Raw genomic sequence first — 17574 nt, 5'->3', positions numbered from 1 at the left:
CGACTTTACAAAGTTTTAGGGCGCGTTCCTCTGGGATCACTGCCCACCAGTATAACTCCGGCCAGGAGGCTCTCAAGTGGCCCCGGGAAGTCAGGGAGAGCAAGCGACCCTTATGTTCATGTTCAGACCCGGGCTACTCGCAAATGCACACGGTGCTCGGCGGGGGTACATGGGGATCCTTGGGTGGGGGTGCCCAGGGGACTCGGGTCCGGTCCTCCCGCCTCCTAGCGTGGCCTGAAGCCACCGGAGTAGACGCAGCGCCCCTACAGCCAGCTTTTCCGCCTCCATCTCCTCCTCCTCCACCTCCTCTTCCTTCCCCCAGCGGGCGTGCAGTCTCAACCGGTTTAGACTGGCCAGGGTGCCTCGGCTAAGGAGAGCGGCGAGTGGGACCACCCCGGGAGTGACTTCCCGGGGTGGGGGCTGGAAGGTGGAGCCGGCGGGGAGGGTTGCAATCCACGTGTCCCTGGGGCTGAGGGCGGCGGCGGTGGATCGCGCGCGGCGGGACCGGTCGCCCAGCGCACGGCCGGGATCAGCAACCGCGGCCCCAGCCGCGCCCGGGACTCAGGTAAAGGCCCCAGAAGCCGGGGAGGTCCCGGTCGGAGCAAATCTGTTACTCAGCAAACTGCAGCGAGAGAAGGCGGCGCTGTCACCCGCGGGTGCACAGCTGGCGGCCGGCTTCTGGTCCGGCTGTCTGCCCCGGACGGAGAGTGCCCTGAGAACGCCGCAGCGTGCTCTGCACCCCTTCGCCTTTAAAAAGATCAAAAGAAAGAAAGAAAAAAGAGTGCTTGCCTTTGCATAACACTTCCAGGAATCTGAGAACTGCATTTTGCGTGGAGTAGTGGAGTAGGGGGAGCAAGGGGATGAGATCTGGGAGATATGCGGGAACCCCCTGTCATGAGTCTGCCGGGATACCTTCTGCAGGTGTTGGTGGCAGTTCAGAAAGAGGCATACGACCCAGGGTGGGTCCTCACTCCTCACTTGCCAAAAGGCAGCTCCAGTAGAGGTGGGCTCAGGTGCTGGGGGGACTCCAGTTGGGGCTCAGAGTGCGTCTAACTGTAAGGACAGCAGCGCGTGGTGCGGGTGGGTCCTGCCGGGCGCCAGACAGTGTAGCCCCCGGGCTGCGCTCCAGCGTGCAGGAGCCTAGCTGCCAGGCAGCTCCTCAGCCACCTGGAAGCTCAGAGGAACAAAACTTGGAAGGATTTTGGTGCTCATGCCTCGGCTCTGGTTCGCCTAGGTAACCTGCTTTGGTTTTAGCTGTGAACCGAGGCACTGCAGAAGGCAGCAAGCCGTTGAACTTGACCATCAAAGTCGGGATAAAACCTCTTTCTTGGGGATGGCAGGTGTATGCAGCACAAACAATTCGGACTGTTTAGGCAGCGTTTATATTACATATATTATTTACATGTTATTATTTATGTTGATATCCTAATAACCTCACTGGACCTGTCTCATGGGCTACAGTTCAGTCGTAATATTTAGATATCTTGAATTGCCTAGATTGTCATGTTCACCTAGACCAGAGCAGAAACAGCTTAGATGTTTTCGGGTAACAGATGCTAAAGAGGGTGAAGAGGAAAGAAAGGTGTTCATGCTGGGTCCAGCCTCAGTTGGACCCTGTGTTAGTGCCAGGAGTGGCGCTGGTACCCAGAGTTTCCCTCAACAAGCAAATAGAAATTAGACAAGAAAATCGTTTCACCTGCACGCTGGCAAAAACGTGTAAAGCAGCACCACTGATACATGGCCAAAGAACAGACTTCTTGGGTAAGTGGAGAGGCACGCAGCCCTCCCGTCTCCAAGGAAGTGTCTACGGGAAGGGCAAGGGTGTGATAAGGTGATGTGGAATGGCAAGCAACCTTCACATCTCTAAGGAAGGGTCTATGGGAATGGCAAGTGTGTAATAAAGTGGTAAAGAAGACATTAGGAACTCTTGACTAGCTTCTTAATGTTTTCGTTGCTGCTCTACAATACTAGCTATGACGGTGGGCAGTGGCTAGTGTCTGAATGTCAGAAAAGGTGTCTTTGGCTTCAGATAGACCTGGACACTGTCTAAACCAGGGGTTCTCAATGGTCCTAATGCTGTGACCCTTTAACACAGTTCCTCATGTTGTAGTGACCCCCTCCTAGCCTTATAAAATAATTTCGTTGCTACTTTGTAACTGTTGTTTTGCTACTGTTATGAATCATAATGGAAATATCTGATATACAGGATGTCTGATGTGTGACCCCTGTGAAAGGGCCATTCAGCACCCCCAGGGGTTTTGATCCACAGGTTGAGAACTACTGGAATAGACCAAGAGGCTGATGTTTAAACAGATGAGATCGGATTTCTCATTTGTATTTCATCCCCTCTTTTGAACCCTCAATTTTTTGTGGTCTTTTTCTAGATTGAAATGTCCCCCAATGTTTATTGAGAGACTATAGTTGTGTGGAGAATTTGTGGGGGCCGCAGTGACAGGAATCAATGTTTTGCTTGAGGGATTGCAGCTTTCTGGAAAAGACTCCCCTAGCAATAAGTATCTCAGTTTTAATTAAAAATTGTAAAGGAAGAAAAGCAGGTATTCTAAGCCAGCTAGTGCCTATGTTTAGTTTTTCAGTAGACACTAAGTGATTTTTGTGAACGGAAGAGTTAAGCTATAACTTATTATTGAGTCTAAAATTTAAAATAGAAGGCATGCCCTCTGTTGAATCTAGTAGCATAGACAGCATTCTTCCATGTATGTGTCGTGTGAGATGGCCCAGAAGGAGGAGTTCAAGGGCAGACGCACCAACAGTGTACTAATATTGAATAGTAAGAAAAGTGGTTCATCTGGGGTTGTGAGTGGAAAAGTTCTGTGGTGGGGGCAGGCTCTTCATTGAGACTGGAGTGAGAAGAGGATCTTCCTGGTGGGAAGGAGTCCCCACTGAACCAGAGCCTAGCACACATAGGGGCTGATCGGCTGCATGCATAGGAACCACAGCCTCTGGAAGCAGCTGGACCCTGGAATTTATACTAGATGATGCTGGGAGGTGGATAAGGCCAAACACCATACCCGAGGCCAAGACATTGAAGTGTGGCTGAATATTGCCCTTAGGACTGGCCCCAACAATCTGGGTCCTCTCCTAAGTTTGTGTCTTTCAGTTTGGTTTTGTGAGTTACCACTACCCTAAGCAAATGACTCAAATCTCAGTGTCTGCTTTCCATCCACGTGACTGGCGGGGAAAGCAAAGAAACAGCTAGTGTGGTTGACTCCGACAACGATGCACCTTCAGCTGTGCTTTTCCCTGGACCTGTGTTTTATGACGTCATGGTGGAGTTGTGCTCAGCAGGAACCTATCTTTAACTTCTGGGCCGGTGGGGTAAGAGCAGTTTCTCTCGGCTTCCCTTATTTGTAAGGCTAGTAACCATGAATGCTCCTGAAGCCTGCAGTCAAGAGAGCCACGCCGTTTTTGCACTGTTTTGATTTTAGACTGAGAATTTTGATAGGTCGATCTTGGGACTGGAGAGATGACTCGGGAGTTAGCATGTGCTCCCCTTGCACAGGACCCACGTTCAGTTTCCGGCCCCCACATCAGGTGGCTCACAACTGCCTGTAACTCCACCTCCAAAGGGACAGATAGAACTCTCTGACCTCCATGGGCACCCCCAGTCATGCATGCAGACACACACATATACACAATGGAAAACAATATCAAAAGGAAGAAACTAGTCAATCAAACATATGAACCCGATTTGCCACCTTCAGAGCCTCTCCCTTGAGTTATTGCATTGCATCGTTGGCGTAGTCATAAATGTTGACTTTTATTAATACTGTTAAGTGCTGGGCCTGAGTCCTGGAGTCGCCTCTCAGCATTTCCACCCCCGTCGTTCTGACTGATGTCATTCTATACATTCACTTACATATTTCAGTGTTCTTGTTCCCTTTAAACCTGTCACACGGAAGTGGGCATGGTGACTGACACCTCTCATACCAGTATTTGGGAGATGAGGCAGGAGGATTGCACATTGGAGGCCAGCCTGGCTGTGCAGGGAAAACCTCACCTAAGCAAACCAACAAACTCTGTTATATGACATGCTTTAAAAGAAATTCTTAAGCTTGAGCAGAAGCAGGATAAGAAAAACTGTTAGCAGACTTGGTGACCTCAGATATGAAGGTGAGAGCAGCCTGAGCCTCCGAGGAACCCTGGGTCTCCACTGCTGTCATTGTTCCCATGAGTCTCCCAGTTTCTCTCTCTTAGGTCTCCTGTGCTATTTGGCCATTTATGGTGGGGGGAAACTATAGGACAGTAGATTGCTTTAGATTCATTCAGATAATTCACAATTACAATAGCTAAAGGATAGTTCAGGTAACTAGTGCACAGTGTCGAGCTCTCAAAAGGACTGTGTTCCAAGGAGAAGGCAAACATCATGCCTGCGAACCCTATCAGCAAATACCGAGGCCTGCGTGACTTAGCTTTTCTCATCACAGTGATGGCCTTTCGGTGGACTGGGGAAAGGAGGAGGATTTGTTCTGGTGCACAGGTTAGGGTCACCATCAAACAGAGCTTCCAGAGATCAGATTGGATTCTAAGTAATGACGAGTAAATTGTATAAAACTATGAAACTGAAGGTCACGTCAGCGACTTTAGTGTCTTCGTCACGGATCACTTCACCAGGATACTCCAGGGCCAAGCTTTTGGCTGGGTGGCATGAAATAGCTGTAGCCAAATGCTGGAAGCACAAAGCACATGGTGCGGGCAGGACGTATAGAGGTGACGTTGCCAACCTGCATCTATGGAGAAGCTGGGTGTGGTGGCGGGGTGTGTGTGTGTGTGTGTGTGTGTTTATAAGCTTGATTCTGTTAAACCTTTTGACTCCAAATAGTTAATAGATCCTGTTTAATGTCTTCTCTGAGGCTGGATAGGACTTAGAAGAGATGGCTTCTCATTGGCTTGGTGAGGAAGCCAATGGCCAGTGAGACAGGCACCGAGTGAATAAAGAAGTCCGGGGCTGTGCCAGGGGTATCAGGGCAGGCAAGGTGAGACACTAAGTACACTTAGCCCTCATCCAGACTTATCAGAGAGTGGAAGAATCTGGAGAGATGTTCAGCCAACAAAGACCAAAGTTTGTCAGGTTCAACTAATTATTACATAAAAAACAAGGGCCCAACTGTCGTGATATTTCATTTGTCTTTTAATAAATAAAGCTCGCCTAAAGATCAGAGACTAAAACAGCCACACTGGTCAGCCTTATAGACCAGGCAGTGGTGACCCACACCTTTAATCCCAGTAACCACACTAGTTTGCCATAGAAACCATCCAGAAGTGGTGCAAGCCTTCAATCCCAGCCCTAGAGAGGAATATAAGATGGGAGGAGCCAGCTCTCATACACAGACTCATTCTGAGGGTTCCAGGAGGCAGGATCGCCATTTTCAGACTGAGGTAAAGGTAAGAGCTAGTGGCTGGCTGTTTTGCTTTTCTGACCTTCAGGTTGAACCCTAATAACTGTCTCTGAGTTTTTATTAATCGTACTACACCCAACATTGGCAGAATTTCTGTTTTCTTTGGTGGGGGGACACTGAAATTCAGATTTTTAAGGGTAATCTTCCAGTACCGAAGCATTGGCAATTCATTCAAACTTGCCAAAAACCACAACAAAAGCGACCTCACTGAACAGGTCAAACAAAACAATCTCGGGACCAGATTTGGCCTTAACATCGACAATGTGTAATTCAGCGACCTTCGCCTGAATCCATTGACTCACTGCTGGCCTCTTCCTGCCTTGCTAGAATGGGTGACTCTGCTCCTTTGGTGGTGACCCGCGGCCAGCGTTAGGCTGCTATCCTGGTTTCCTCTCTTGTTGCTGCTGTAAAACACTGCCCGAAAGCAACTTAGAGAATGAAATGGTTTCCTTAGCTTCCATTTCCCGGTTGCAGTCCATCGCTGAGGGAAGTGAGGACAGAACTCAAGCAGGAACTTGATGATGCAGAAACCATGGAGGAACGCAGCTTTGCTGGCCTGCTGGCAGGAACTTTCTTATACAGCCCAGAAGCACCTTTGCACAATCACCAATCAAGCAAATGCCCCCACAGACATGCCCACAGGCCAGTTTGAGCTGCCTCATTTCTCTCTGAGATTCCTTGCTTGGGTGACTCCAGACTGTGTCAAGTTGGCAAGTCATGGTGACAGATCATTAGGTTCAACTGAGGACATCTACCAAGCCTTGAAGGTCAAAGGGCATTCTTCACTCATGACCCCGTGGTTGATCATGTCACAGAGTTCAGTAGCTAATGGTGGCTGTTAGAGGATTCATTCCAGCGACGCTTAGTGTGGCTGAGTCCCCGGATCCAGAGGTGTTTCTCTGAACATTTTCCTTGGCTGTTCTTCCGTACTCCATCCCAGTGTGGCGTAGTAAACTGTCTTCCTCTTGGACAAGGTGTGTATTCAGAGGCCAGCTCATGGCGCTCAGAACTCTCCATTGTCTTCAGCCTGCATGATTTGCCCAGACACTCTCTTCCTCCTGCTTTTCAAATAGGATTATACTGTGTAGCTCTAGCTGGCCTGGGACTCAAAGGGACCTGCCTACCCCTTCCTCCCAAGTTCTAGGATTAAAAGTGTGCCTTCATGATGCCCAGCCCCCTTCTTAAACAGAACAATCTGCTAATCTCCTTGAATTTTGATCAAACGAGTTAAGTTCAGGATTTTGCTCTTGTAAGTTGGATCATAAAAGCAGTTTAGATTGTTTTATAGTGCATTTACCCAGCTCCAAAAAGTGAAAGGAAAACAAAGGTATAGGTTTAACGATTCCAAGGGAAATTGTACAATGAACGTCTTTAACTGAACTGGATTTTTTAATATTTAGTTTTTGTGTGTTTGTATACGTGTGTGTATGTATGTACTTTTGAGGCAGAGTCTCACTACATAGCGGCGGCTAGCCTGTCTATTTGTAGACTAGGCTGGCTTCAAACTCACAGAGCTCCACACATCTCTGCCTCCCAAGTGCTGGGATTAAAGGCTTGTGCCTCCACACCCAGCTGCACTGGGTTTTCAGAGATGGGTTTTGGGATTTTCCAGGCTTGTGTGTTGTACTCCTTGCTTCATGTCAATGAACTGTGTTATAAACAAGCGGGCCTGGCTGTAGCTTGACTGTCAGAGCTGTCGTTGACAACAAGAAGAACACGTTTGAACAAACAAAATGAGAACGGTGCATTCGGAGAGGCCGTGGAGCTTATGTGCCTGAGCTGGCCCCGAGAGGATTCCCAGGGGGCTTGACATGACAGTTCAGAGCCGCGGTATGTTCTTGGTCTGGGCCCATACACTGACAAGTCAACCCTGTCTTGTACACTAATAACTATAGCAGGCATCTCCAAATGTTTGACTTAAAAAAAAAAAGAAAGAAAGAAACTAGCTACAGCCTTTTAGAATTTATTGGAATCTTTTTGTTTTGTTTTTGTTTTTGAAACAGGGTTTCTCTGTAGCTTTGGAGCCTGTCTAGAACCTCTCTGTAGACCAGGCTGGCCTTGGACTCACAGAGATCTGCCTGCCTCTGCCTCCTGAGTGCTGGCATTAAAGACATGTGCCACCACTGCCTGGTTTGAATATTATTATTATTATTATTATTATTATTTTGGGGGGGGGTTTGAGACAGGGTTTCTCTGTAACTTTGGAGCCTGTCCTGGAACTAGCTCTTGTAGACCAGGCTGTCCTTGAACCCACAGAGATCCGCTTGCCTCTGCCTCCCGAGTGCTGGGATTAAAGACGTGCGCCACTACTGCCTGGCTGAACCTTATTTTTAATTGACATAGTATTTGTACATATTGTGGAGTACGGAGTCATGGTTCGGGACACATGTGCAGAGTGCAGCAGTTGTATCAGGGTAATTAGCAATTCCTAGTGCTTCAAATATTTATCATTTTATGTCTGTTCCAGTTATTGTAGAATATGTAGTGAAATGGTCCTAACTGAAGTTACCTTACAATGCTAAGGAACATTAGGATGAATCCTGCTTTAACTGGATTTTGGTAGCTATTTTCAAGCCCTGTCTCCCTTCCTGTCACTTCTGCTAGCTCCTGGTGTCCTCTGTCCTACAAGATACTCTGAGGCGACAAACTACCTTAGCTGCCACCTGTGAATGAGTACTTCAGTATTTGTCTCTGAGGGCCTGACTTCCCTTTGCAAAATGTCCATTTTCATCTACAGTGCTGTAGTTCACAGGGTTTTACTCTGTTTTTGTCGGAGAATGGATGTTTACATATGACTCAGGTAATGATAGTCTAGATAGGTAGATAGATAGATAGATAGATAAATAGTCACGAGTCGTATTATCTGATATTATAATGGTAAAGATGTAGGTTCAAACCTTCCTTCCCTCCCTCCTTCCCTCCTCCTCTTTTCCTTCCTTCTCCCAACAGTCTTACTATATAGCCCTGTCTGGCCTGGAAATTGCTGTGCAGAACCAAGCTGGTCTTGAACTCACAGAGATCTACTTACCTGCACCACCATCTGTGATTCTTAGGTGAAGTTACAGTTGGTGTGTCAGAGACTGTACCTTCTTCTGCAGCTTCCTAAAGCCAGTCGCTTTGGCTGTGGTCACTATTTCTACAAGAATTTATTTTTTCATTTCTCCTTGAAAGTCTGGAGGGGCTGTTTGATCAAGATTTTCAGGGTGTGGATAAGGGGCAGACCTAAAGCAACAGCCTGGCCTGGCTTTTGTGGGTGGGTGATGGGAGTGGGGTGTTCTGTGACCTAAATTCTTAACGTCCTCCCTTTATCTAGAAGAAACATGGTTTATCATACTTGGATTCTAGCATGCCCGGCAAGGCTGAGGCAAGAGGGGCATGCTTTCTAGGCTAGCCTGTGCTAAACAGGAAAACTTGTCTCTGAAAACCCCCAATAACATCAAAATTTGGATCTCTAAAATAATGGATTTAGAAGTGTTAGGCATGGGGCCTTTGGGAAGAGACCAGATCCTGAGATGTGGGGAACCACAGAGTTCCACCCCCACCCTTCCCATACTGTGTATGGACTCAATAAGAAGGCAGTTTTCACTTGAGCAGAAAGTGACCCTCACACATAGAAGAGCGGGCTTTGACGTGGCCTCCTGGTCCTCAGGAACTGTATGATAAACTTCTATTGTTCATAAACCACACAGTTTACAGGACTTTGTTACAGCTTCCTGGATGACTAAGCCAGGGTGGAGGGACTGACCCTAGCCCTACTCCCTCTGTTTGCCCAAAGTCTCCTCCTGTCCTCTAGATCCTTCCCTTCCAGTGGCCTTCGTCATTGAGGGAGCCGTGGGACAGTTGACCAGAGTGTGTTCTTCCATTCCTCGGGACAGTGACTCTTGCTTCCAGCTGCACAGTATTAGAATCCCCCAGGAAGTTAATCGGAAGCGGAAGTGGAAGCGGAAGCAGCAGGCTTGCCAGTAGAGAAGTCTGTAGTGAGGGCTGGCATTGGTGTGTGTAGAGAGCTTGCCAGATGAATTTCTCAGGGTCAGAACCGACATGCTCTTGACTCACTAAGGCACTGAGACCCAGAACTAGAAACTCAAAAAGGAACCGCGTCCTAATACTGGTTGAAGATTCCTTACCAAAAATGCTCTAAAAATCAGAAGTGTTGGAGATTTGCTTTTAGAGTTTTGGATTGTTTTTCTTTTGGGGGAATATTTCTGGGGATTTAACCCACAATCTCACCTATGTTGGCCCGACAAGCTACCATGTGTGGTAGCTCCTGCCCTGGAATATTTATATACACAAAATGAGATCTGTTGGAGATGAGACCCAAATTTAATGATATAATTAATATATGTTTTATGTAGACCTTATGCCTGTAGCTCAGAGGATAGAGTGTTTGCCTGGCTGTGATCAATTCCCTCATAAAAATACACTAGGAGTGGTGGCCCCCATCTATGATCACAACACTGGGGGCACGGAACAAGAGGACCAGAAGTACAAGTCGTCAGATGGGTGGTGGTGGTACACGTCGTTAATCCCAGCACTCCAGAAGCAGAGGCAGGCGAATCTCTGGGAGTTCAAGACCAGCCTGGTCTACACAGAGTTCCATGACAGGTTTCAAAGCTATAGAGAAACTCTCTCTCTCTCTCTCTCTCTCTCTCTCTCTCTCTCACACACACACACACACACACACACACCACACACACACCAAGTGCAAGTCATCCTCAAACAGGGATTGGGGGGCAGCCTGGACTATTATCTGAGGCCTTGTTTTAAAACAAACAAAAATTGTTTTATCAAAGTATCGTTTGCAATAGCAAAAGCAAGCAATCAGAAGAGACTGTCAATGAGCTTAGGCAAATGGAGCCAGCTGGAGTGGACATTTATTTGAGGGAAAACATTTTACATAGCAGTTGTATTAAGTTATATTTCACATACCACACCAGTCACCTATGTAAAATTTGCCTTTTGGTGATATTTAGCATGTCGTGATTAGAGTAGTCATCTCCACCGTCAACTCTCGAACGTTTTCACACCGGAGACATCTCAAAGCCAATCATAGTCCCCGCAAATTCCTCTCCAAAGCCTCAGTGTCCTTGGTGGGGAAGCCAGGTCTCCCGTGAGTGGTCCTGTTGCTCCTCATGCCTAAGTCACCCTCTCATGAATCCCACTTTTAAAGCCAGCCCCGCGCATACAAGAAGCCTTCTGCCTCAGCTCCTGTTTTGGCTGCCTTCACTTCCCCTCAGTCCTTGACCATGAAAACTTCCTGGTCAAGTCCCCGTGGCTAGCTTAATAGGCACTTCCCTTTTCCAAGATTTGTCGTCCTAATCACTTCCTGTGAGAAATGACGCTACTTGCCCTCTGTGTTGAAATATCACCCGGGCACGGCCCATGGCAAGGTGGGACAAAGGTTGTCTCTGAAGAAAGGAATTGCTTAGGTTTTTGAGGGACACAGTGTTCAGCTTTACCTTCCAGAAAAGTCTAGGTTTTTTCCATGATCTGTCTCTGCCTGTCAGCCTGTGCTTTCCTAGAGAGTGATAATTGTTTTTAATGCAGTCGGTTCTCAATTGTCTTTTCAGAGCCTGTCCATCCTATTAGGTGTTTGATTGCTCCTGCTTTACAGCATCTAATTTGGGGAATTAAAACCGTGTTTTCCTTAAAGGGGATTCTGAACAGGAATCTGCACACTGGTTAAAAAATAATAAATAAAAAAGGAGACTAGAATTTTGTGAAACCTTAAAGGATGCTCAATGCGTGAAACAAATGTCCAAATGCTGATTTTTATCAGAAGAACAAAATAAAAGAACGCTTGGCAAAAGGTCTTCAGCTGACAGCCCTTGGAGACAAGAATTCCTCACCCGAGCTCACCATAACTTCCTATGGTGATCACGGGTGAGCAGGGTTGATGGTGTGAAGGCCAGTCCCAGGACTGGATTGAAAACATTTCCCAAGTGCCCAGGCCTCTTGCTTCTTAAAAATCCCATTGTATTGATTCATTGTGGGGTGTGGGTATGCTCAGAGCACAGTGTGTGTTATCTATACTAAGAATTTATTTTACTTTTAATTATTTGTGTGTGTGTGTATGCGTGCACATGTGTGTGTGTGTGTGAGTGCAGTACCTACAGAGTCCAGAAGAGGGTGTTAGAGCTCCTAAAGCTGTAAAAGTTATCAGTAGTTGTGAGCCACTCAACATGGGTTCTAGGAAACAAACTCCGGTTTTCTACAAGAACAGCCAGTGTTCTTAACTATTGGTCCATCTCATCCTCCATCCCAGGAAGAGGTATTTTAATCCCAAACCCTGTGCTGGTCACATTCTAAATGTTCTTTTTCTGGTTTTTTTTTTTTTTTTAAGTACCTACAGAGAAGCACCGCGTTGACTCGCCATGGAGTTTCCGAAGTCACCTGATGGCGGATGGGGCTGGGTGATTGTGGCCGTCTCCTTCTTCACTCAGTTCCTCTGTTACGGATCCCCGTTGGCCGTCGGGGTCTTGTACATAGAGTGGTTGGATGCCTTCGGTGAAGGAAAAGGAAAAACAGCCTGGGTGGGATCCCTGGCGAGTGGCGTCGGCTTGCTTGCAAGTAAGTGGATCTGTTTGTGTGTTTTCTTACTCTTTAATCTTTTAGTTGCTTTTGTCATCTCATCAACATTGCCCAGGGCACGGAGGGCTTTTCCACATTCGAAGCCTAATGTGTATTTCCCTGCTCGTCACCGTCGAGATGTAGCGGCTGTTCCTTGACTGTAATGAGTCTGTGTGAAAGTATGGAATTCCACAGGCCTACAATTCATCTTATGATTAGCTTCCTCGCCAAAGTGACAGGCGGCATGCCAGAGGATGGAAACGAAAAGGCGAAGCGCTAGAGAGATGGTTCTGTGGCTAAGAAGGCACACTGCTTTTGCTCCAGGAGATCAGACACTGCCTTCTGTCCTCTGTGGCACCCTCACACACGTGTGTGGAGGGAAGGAGAGATAGAGAGACACGCATATACAGATAATGAAATGAAATAAAATCTTAAGAAACAAAAAGTTGTGCTGCAAACATAGGTTTCCTGCCTCTAAAGAGGCTCACAAGGCATAGGGGCTGGAGAGACAGCTCAAATATAAAGTGCACATTGGGACATTGGGCACGAGGATGTCAGTTTGATCCCGAGTACTCCACAGGAAAGCTGGCTGCTTTAGCGCATACTTATAATCCCAGAGCTGGCGAGGTAGAGACAAGTGGATCCCTGGGGTTCACTTACCAGCCAGCCTACTTAGCTTGGATTAACTCTGGGTTCATTAGAGACTCTGTCTTGAAAAATAGGGGAGACTTAACATCTAAGAACATGAGCAATAGTGTTGTCTTCCGACTTCCACATGCACACACACACACACACACACACATACACACACACGGCTCACCATAACAAGGAGCACACATTGTCCCAGGGATCTAATAATTCAGAGGATGTATGCAGTGGCTGGCATGGTCACGGTATGCAGGCGATCTCTGTGTCTTCCAAGCTCTGACTTGTCTGGGATTCCGCACTAGGTTCTGTTCACGTGCCCATCAGTTACAAAGACCTTCTCAGAAAAGTATCACACAGCAAGGGCAGTCGTACCTCCCGTAGTGATGTTCTTTAGGCTTTTCACAGGGCTTATGTGTAGATCTATTTTGGTAAACAGTAGTTTGCAGTGTAATGGTGATTTCCGTGCTTAAAGCAAACAGCAAAGATTTTTTAAAATTTATCTTTTTGACCATGAATATCATTTATCACTTCGGTGCCTGGAGTCACAATTTGAATTCTGCAGTAATTCTTAATGACTATCTCTCTACCTTATCTGGCATTATTTAAATACCAATGGACTGATGATACAGGCAGAGGTGGGTAAGTACCCCTGGAGCCCCTTCCTGTGTGCTAAGACAGGCAGAGATGGGATGGTACCCGTGGAGTCTTCCTGTGTGCTACAAACTTACCGTGATTCCAGGAACAAAACCTAGTCTCTAAACTGGGAAGAAACTGGGAACATTGGGTGTGGTGGCTCATAAGGGGTGTTTAAGTTTTGAAATGGATTTATGAAAGTCTGCTTAAAACAAGCCTGCATTAGTCATCCTTTTAAGATATGTCTGTCTCTTGGCTATTAAGGGGGTTGCTGTGGAAAAAAAAAACCCCAATGGCATCCAGTTTTTAATACCAAAACAAGATGCATAGTCTTGGGGACAACCCCGCAGTCTCCTCTGGCCTTTTCAGATAAAATAACTAAACACGATTAAACAAATGGAGAAAATTGTGACGTTCCAGAATCAAGAGAAACAGGAATTTGTCCAGGATTTGTTTGAAAACGTTTTTAAAAAAATAAAGATTGCAAGGCTGGAGAGATAGCTCAGTGGTTGAGAGCACACACTGTTCTTATAGAGGATCCGGTCTGTTTAATAACCATATGAGGTGGCTCACCACTGCCTGGAATATTAGTTCCAACGGAATCCAATGTTCTCTGGGCTCCTTTGACACCTGCACACACATAGGGCACACACATACACATAGGCACGCACTCATACATGTGCAGTTGTAAAATTAAAAGAAAGACTGCCTGTAAAATTGTCAAAGCACAAGAGGCTAGTACATTCATAGAGAGATTTGAACACATGGCCTTCTAGAAAACAACCTGGTGTGGATAGATCTTACAGAGTTTTCTTATATTTCTTCGTTTCTATTAGCAAATTCTTCAACCAGAACTGTAATTATTGGGGCTTGCAGAAAAGAATCAAAGGATAATTCCAACTATATTTCCCTTAGCATATGGTAAGAGGGCCAGGCTTGTTCTGGAGTTGGTTCAGGAGGAAGAAGAGAGGGATGTGGAGTGTGTACATTGATGTAAAAGCTGAAGTTGACGGCAGCTGGGATGTGGAACGTGGACACTGGTGTAGAAGCTGAAGTTGGTCTCCCTTAAAAACTGACCAGAAAACCAGGCGGTGGTGATGCATGCCCTTAATCCCAGCACTCGGGAGGCAGAGGCAGGCAGATCTCTGTGAGTTCGGGGCCAGCCTGGTCTACAAGAGCTAGTTCCAGGACAGGCTCCAAAGCTACAAAGAAACCTTGTCTCGAAAAACAAAATAAGACATAAAAACAAAAACCAAAAGACCAAAACTAACCAGTAGCTCCACAACATCTCCGTGTCCCTGGGTCAACATCTCCGTGTCCCTGGGTCAACATCTCCGTGTCCCTGGATCAATATCTCCAAGTTCCTAGGTCAACATCTCCAAGTTTCTAGGTCGACCACATTTGTCTCAATGTCCAGGACCAGCTATCTTCAATTTAATAGGACTGTCTACAGAATTTATAAGCCCCAGAGAGATATGAAAACAGAGACTTCTTGCTTAAGAATTCCTAAGAATTTCATGGCAGTGACAGCCGATCATAGCCCTAGAAGCTGGGCCTTATCTAGTCTAAGAAGCCAGCTTGGCAATTCATCTTAATGTTTGCCCTTTGGAGCCATTAGGTTGCTTTGACCCAGAACCAAGTCAGTCCTCTACCCACCCTTGAGCTACTCAAGAGCCCCAGGACTACCTCCTGCCCTACCTTAGAGTCCAGTCCTTCGGGTCTAGGCTTCTGTGATGCTGAACCTGCCCTTCCAAGTCTCTTAAGATGTTTAGGAATGCCAAGAATTCTGGCTGTGTTTTGAATGCAGCAGTTGATAATCTGTGCGCCTGCTCACACCTTCCTAGAACAACACAGACAAGGAAGAGCACTCTATGCTGGTCTTTTGGAAGAGTTAAGCTCCCAATCTAATAAGTATTAGCTGTCTGATCTGATTTCTGATTTTTCTCTTAAATGATTGTATTTCTCAGGCATGAGCCCATTTAAAAATACACAGAGACCGTTGCAAACTTCATTTTGTACAGGCAAATTTTTGGCTGCCAACTCTGTCGTCTGTGTGGCACAAATTATCTTTCATGGGGCATCCAGGAAATGCCAAGTGTATCGGGAAATCACTTGGGCAGCGTGAACTCATTTTCTTACACAGCTCTCTAACCTCCTGATGCTCTCAAGAACATCAATAGCAAATTATCTCATTGATCTTGAAGCGTATGTCAATGGGCTGCTAATATATATATATATATATATATATATATATATATATATATATGGGACTATTAAAGTAAAAGTGAATGTATTCTAAATGAGGCAGAGCCAAATTGCTGGCTTTTTAGAAAAATGAACTTTTCACTTCCTTCAAGCAAAAAAAAAAAATCTAAAACGTATGGAATTTGAAACATAAACAAAATCAGGAAGAGAACCAGTACTCCAAAGGATCTAAGGTGACGTCAGAGTCGATCTCAAGTCCTCGCTCAATCACCTTTTAGTCCGGTGATTTTGGGCAAGCCATTCACCTTCTTTGGGCCTGACGCCAGCTACAAGATGAGGAGGTATTTGGACTTTTCAACTTAAAGCTTTTGAGGATGAACATAGAAAAGAGAAACTCTGAGAGCTCAAGGAAGAACTTGTTTAAAATAAGTGGTAGAAGAGCAAACACATCTGGAAGTGTGTGTGTGTGTGTGTGTGTGTGTGTGTGTGTATGGGTTGAGACTTCTTAAATACCAAGGTGACTAGCAAGAGTGGTTCCATCTCTTGAGTTTCTTGACTAAGGATAAAGTTAACCTAGGTAAGATGCCAGAAAATCGTGTTTATTTGGAGGCTGGTTGAGATTGGAACCCAAGCGAGCAGGCTTAAAGAGCCTTGACAATGTGCTCTGGAGTTTCCCAGATTGCAGCCCTAGTCATAGCCAAGCGCTTGAAAGTTGCCTGACTTGTGAGTCAGGACTTCTGATTGGCACTGAGGGCAGTTGGGCTGTTTTGAGTGAAAGACGAAGTCCGGGTCCTTTGTGGAGAGGAGATTCTTGTTCTGAAGGTCAGCAGAACTTAACAGTGCTTCGTAGGTCCAGTGTGCCCAAGGTGGGTGTGTCTAGGCCTCGGTCAGAAGTTCAGCTGTGGACGGTGTTCTCTGTAGTGTGATTGACTGCTTCAGCTATGATTTCAGTGTCTTGCCTCAGGGCTGGTGTGTGTGTGTGTGTTGGTACATGATCTTCTGGATGCATATAGAGACTGCAGATCAACTTTAAATTCTTCCCCAGGTGTTAGCCAGCTTCAATTCTCAGATTCTTTGAGGTGGTTGGTCAATGAGTTTTTGGGAACTTCCTGTCCTTCCTCTCCCAGCACTTGGATTACAGCATAAAGCACCAAACCCTTCTTTCTAGAAGGTTCTGGAGAGGAGCTCAGGTTTTCATGCATAGCAAACACTTTATCAACCGAGTGACCTCTTCAGTCCTCATTTTCATATGTGTGTATGTGTGTGTGTATATATATATATATACACATATATATACATATATATGTATATGCACACTATGTCTATCTATTTATATGTTTGTTTGTTTTCCAAAACAGTTTCTCTGCTTTGGCTGTCCTAGAACTTGTGCGGTAGGCTAGGCTGGCCTCGAACTCACAGAGCCCCACTTTGCCTTTGCCCCCCAAGTGAGTAAAAACATGTACCACCACTACCTGATCCTCTTTTTGTTTTCTTGACTAGTGTGGAGATTGTCTGAGGTGGGTGGGCTGCCAGAGGATGGATCATCATGAGTAGCCAGGCAGGGAAGCCAGCAGGCCTTGCCGAATCCTTGGGTGCTAAGACCTGGGGTCTGTGCTGTTCTCAACACATTGTGGTGAGATGAATTTGGCTGAAGAAGAGGGCTTATGCCGGGAGACGAGATGGTTGGTTTTCTGGGTCAGTTTGGTTACATTCATCCTCTGGTTACTCAAGTCCTAAAGCTGGCATTGCTGGGAAGGTTTTTTTGTTTTTGTTTTAAGACTCATTTGGCTTTCAGAGAGAGAGTTTATCCTAGATAATCAGAGTGGACTCCAGAAGAGAATGGAGCTTTCCCAGAAAACAACAGTTCTGCCTGAGGCCTACAGCTTCAGCCTATACCCGAGAGTCCCAGCTGGCCTCTCCTGGTGGCTTGCCCTTACAGATCTCACTTAGACTTGCCTAGTATCGCCTGGCCCTTAGCCCACAGATCTCTCACAATAAATCTATTAGTGTCTGTTTCCTGTTGGTGTTGTTTCTGTGGGGGATCTGGATGAGCACAGAAGGAGTGGCAGGTCACTGAAGCAGAGGACAGTAATGACTTTGC

At 46.3% G+C, this 17574-nt stretch overlaps 1 protein-coding gene across 3 annotated transcripts in view; it reads left to right on the top strand.

Annotated features, from left to right (window-relative positions):
- Positions 1-328: 328 nt before the first annotated feature.
- Slc16a9 (solute carrier family 16 member 9) overlaps positions 329-17574 on the top strand; it is a 36000-nt gene continuing 18754 nt past the window's right edge. For all 3 annotated transcript variants that reach the window (XM_041656611.1, XM_041656610.1, XM_041656609.1), the window contains exons 1-2: positions 329-565; positions 11761-11987. In XM_041656611.1, coding sequence (XP_041512545.1) covers positions 11792-11987 — 196 coding nt within the window. In that variant the 5' untranslated portion in view covers positions 329-565; positions 11761-11791. The remainder of the gene's footprint in view (positions 566-11760; positions 11988-17574) is intronic.

This window comes from Microtus oregoni, unplaced genomic scaffold (genome assembly GCF_018167655.1).
Source record: "Microtus oregoni isolate MIOR12 unplaced genomic scaffold, Mior012 000007F_ref0000211, whole genome shotgun sequence".
Taxonomy (NCBI): domain Eukaryota; kingdom Metazoa; phylum Chordata; class Mammalia; order Rodentia; family Cricetidae; genus Microtus; species Microtus oregoni.
The sequence above is the reverse complement of the archived record's forward strand: the minus strand, read 5'-3'. Positions and strand labels throughout refer to the sequence as shown.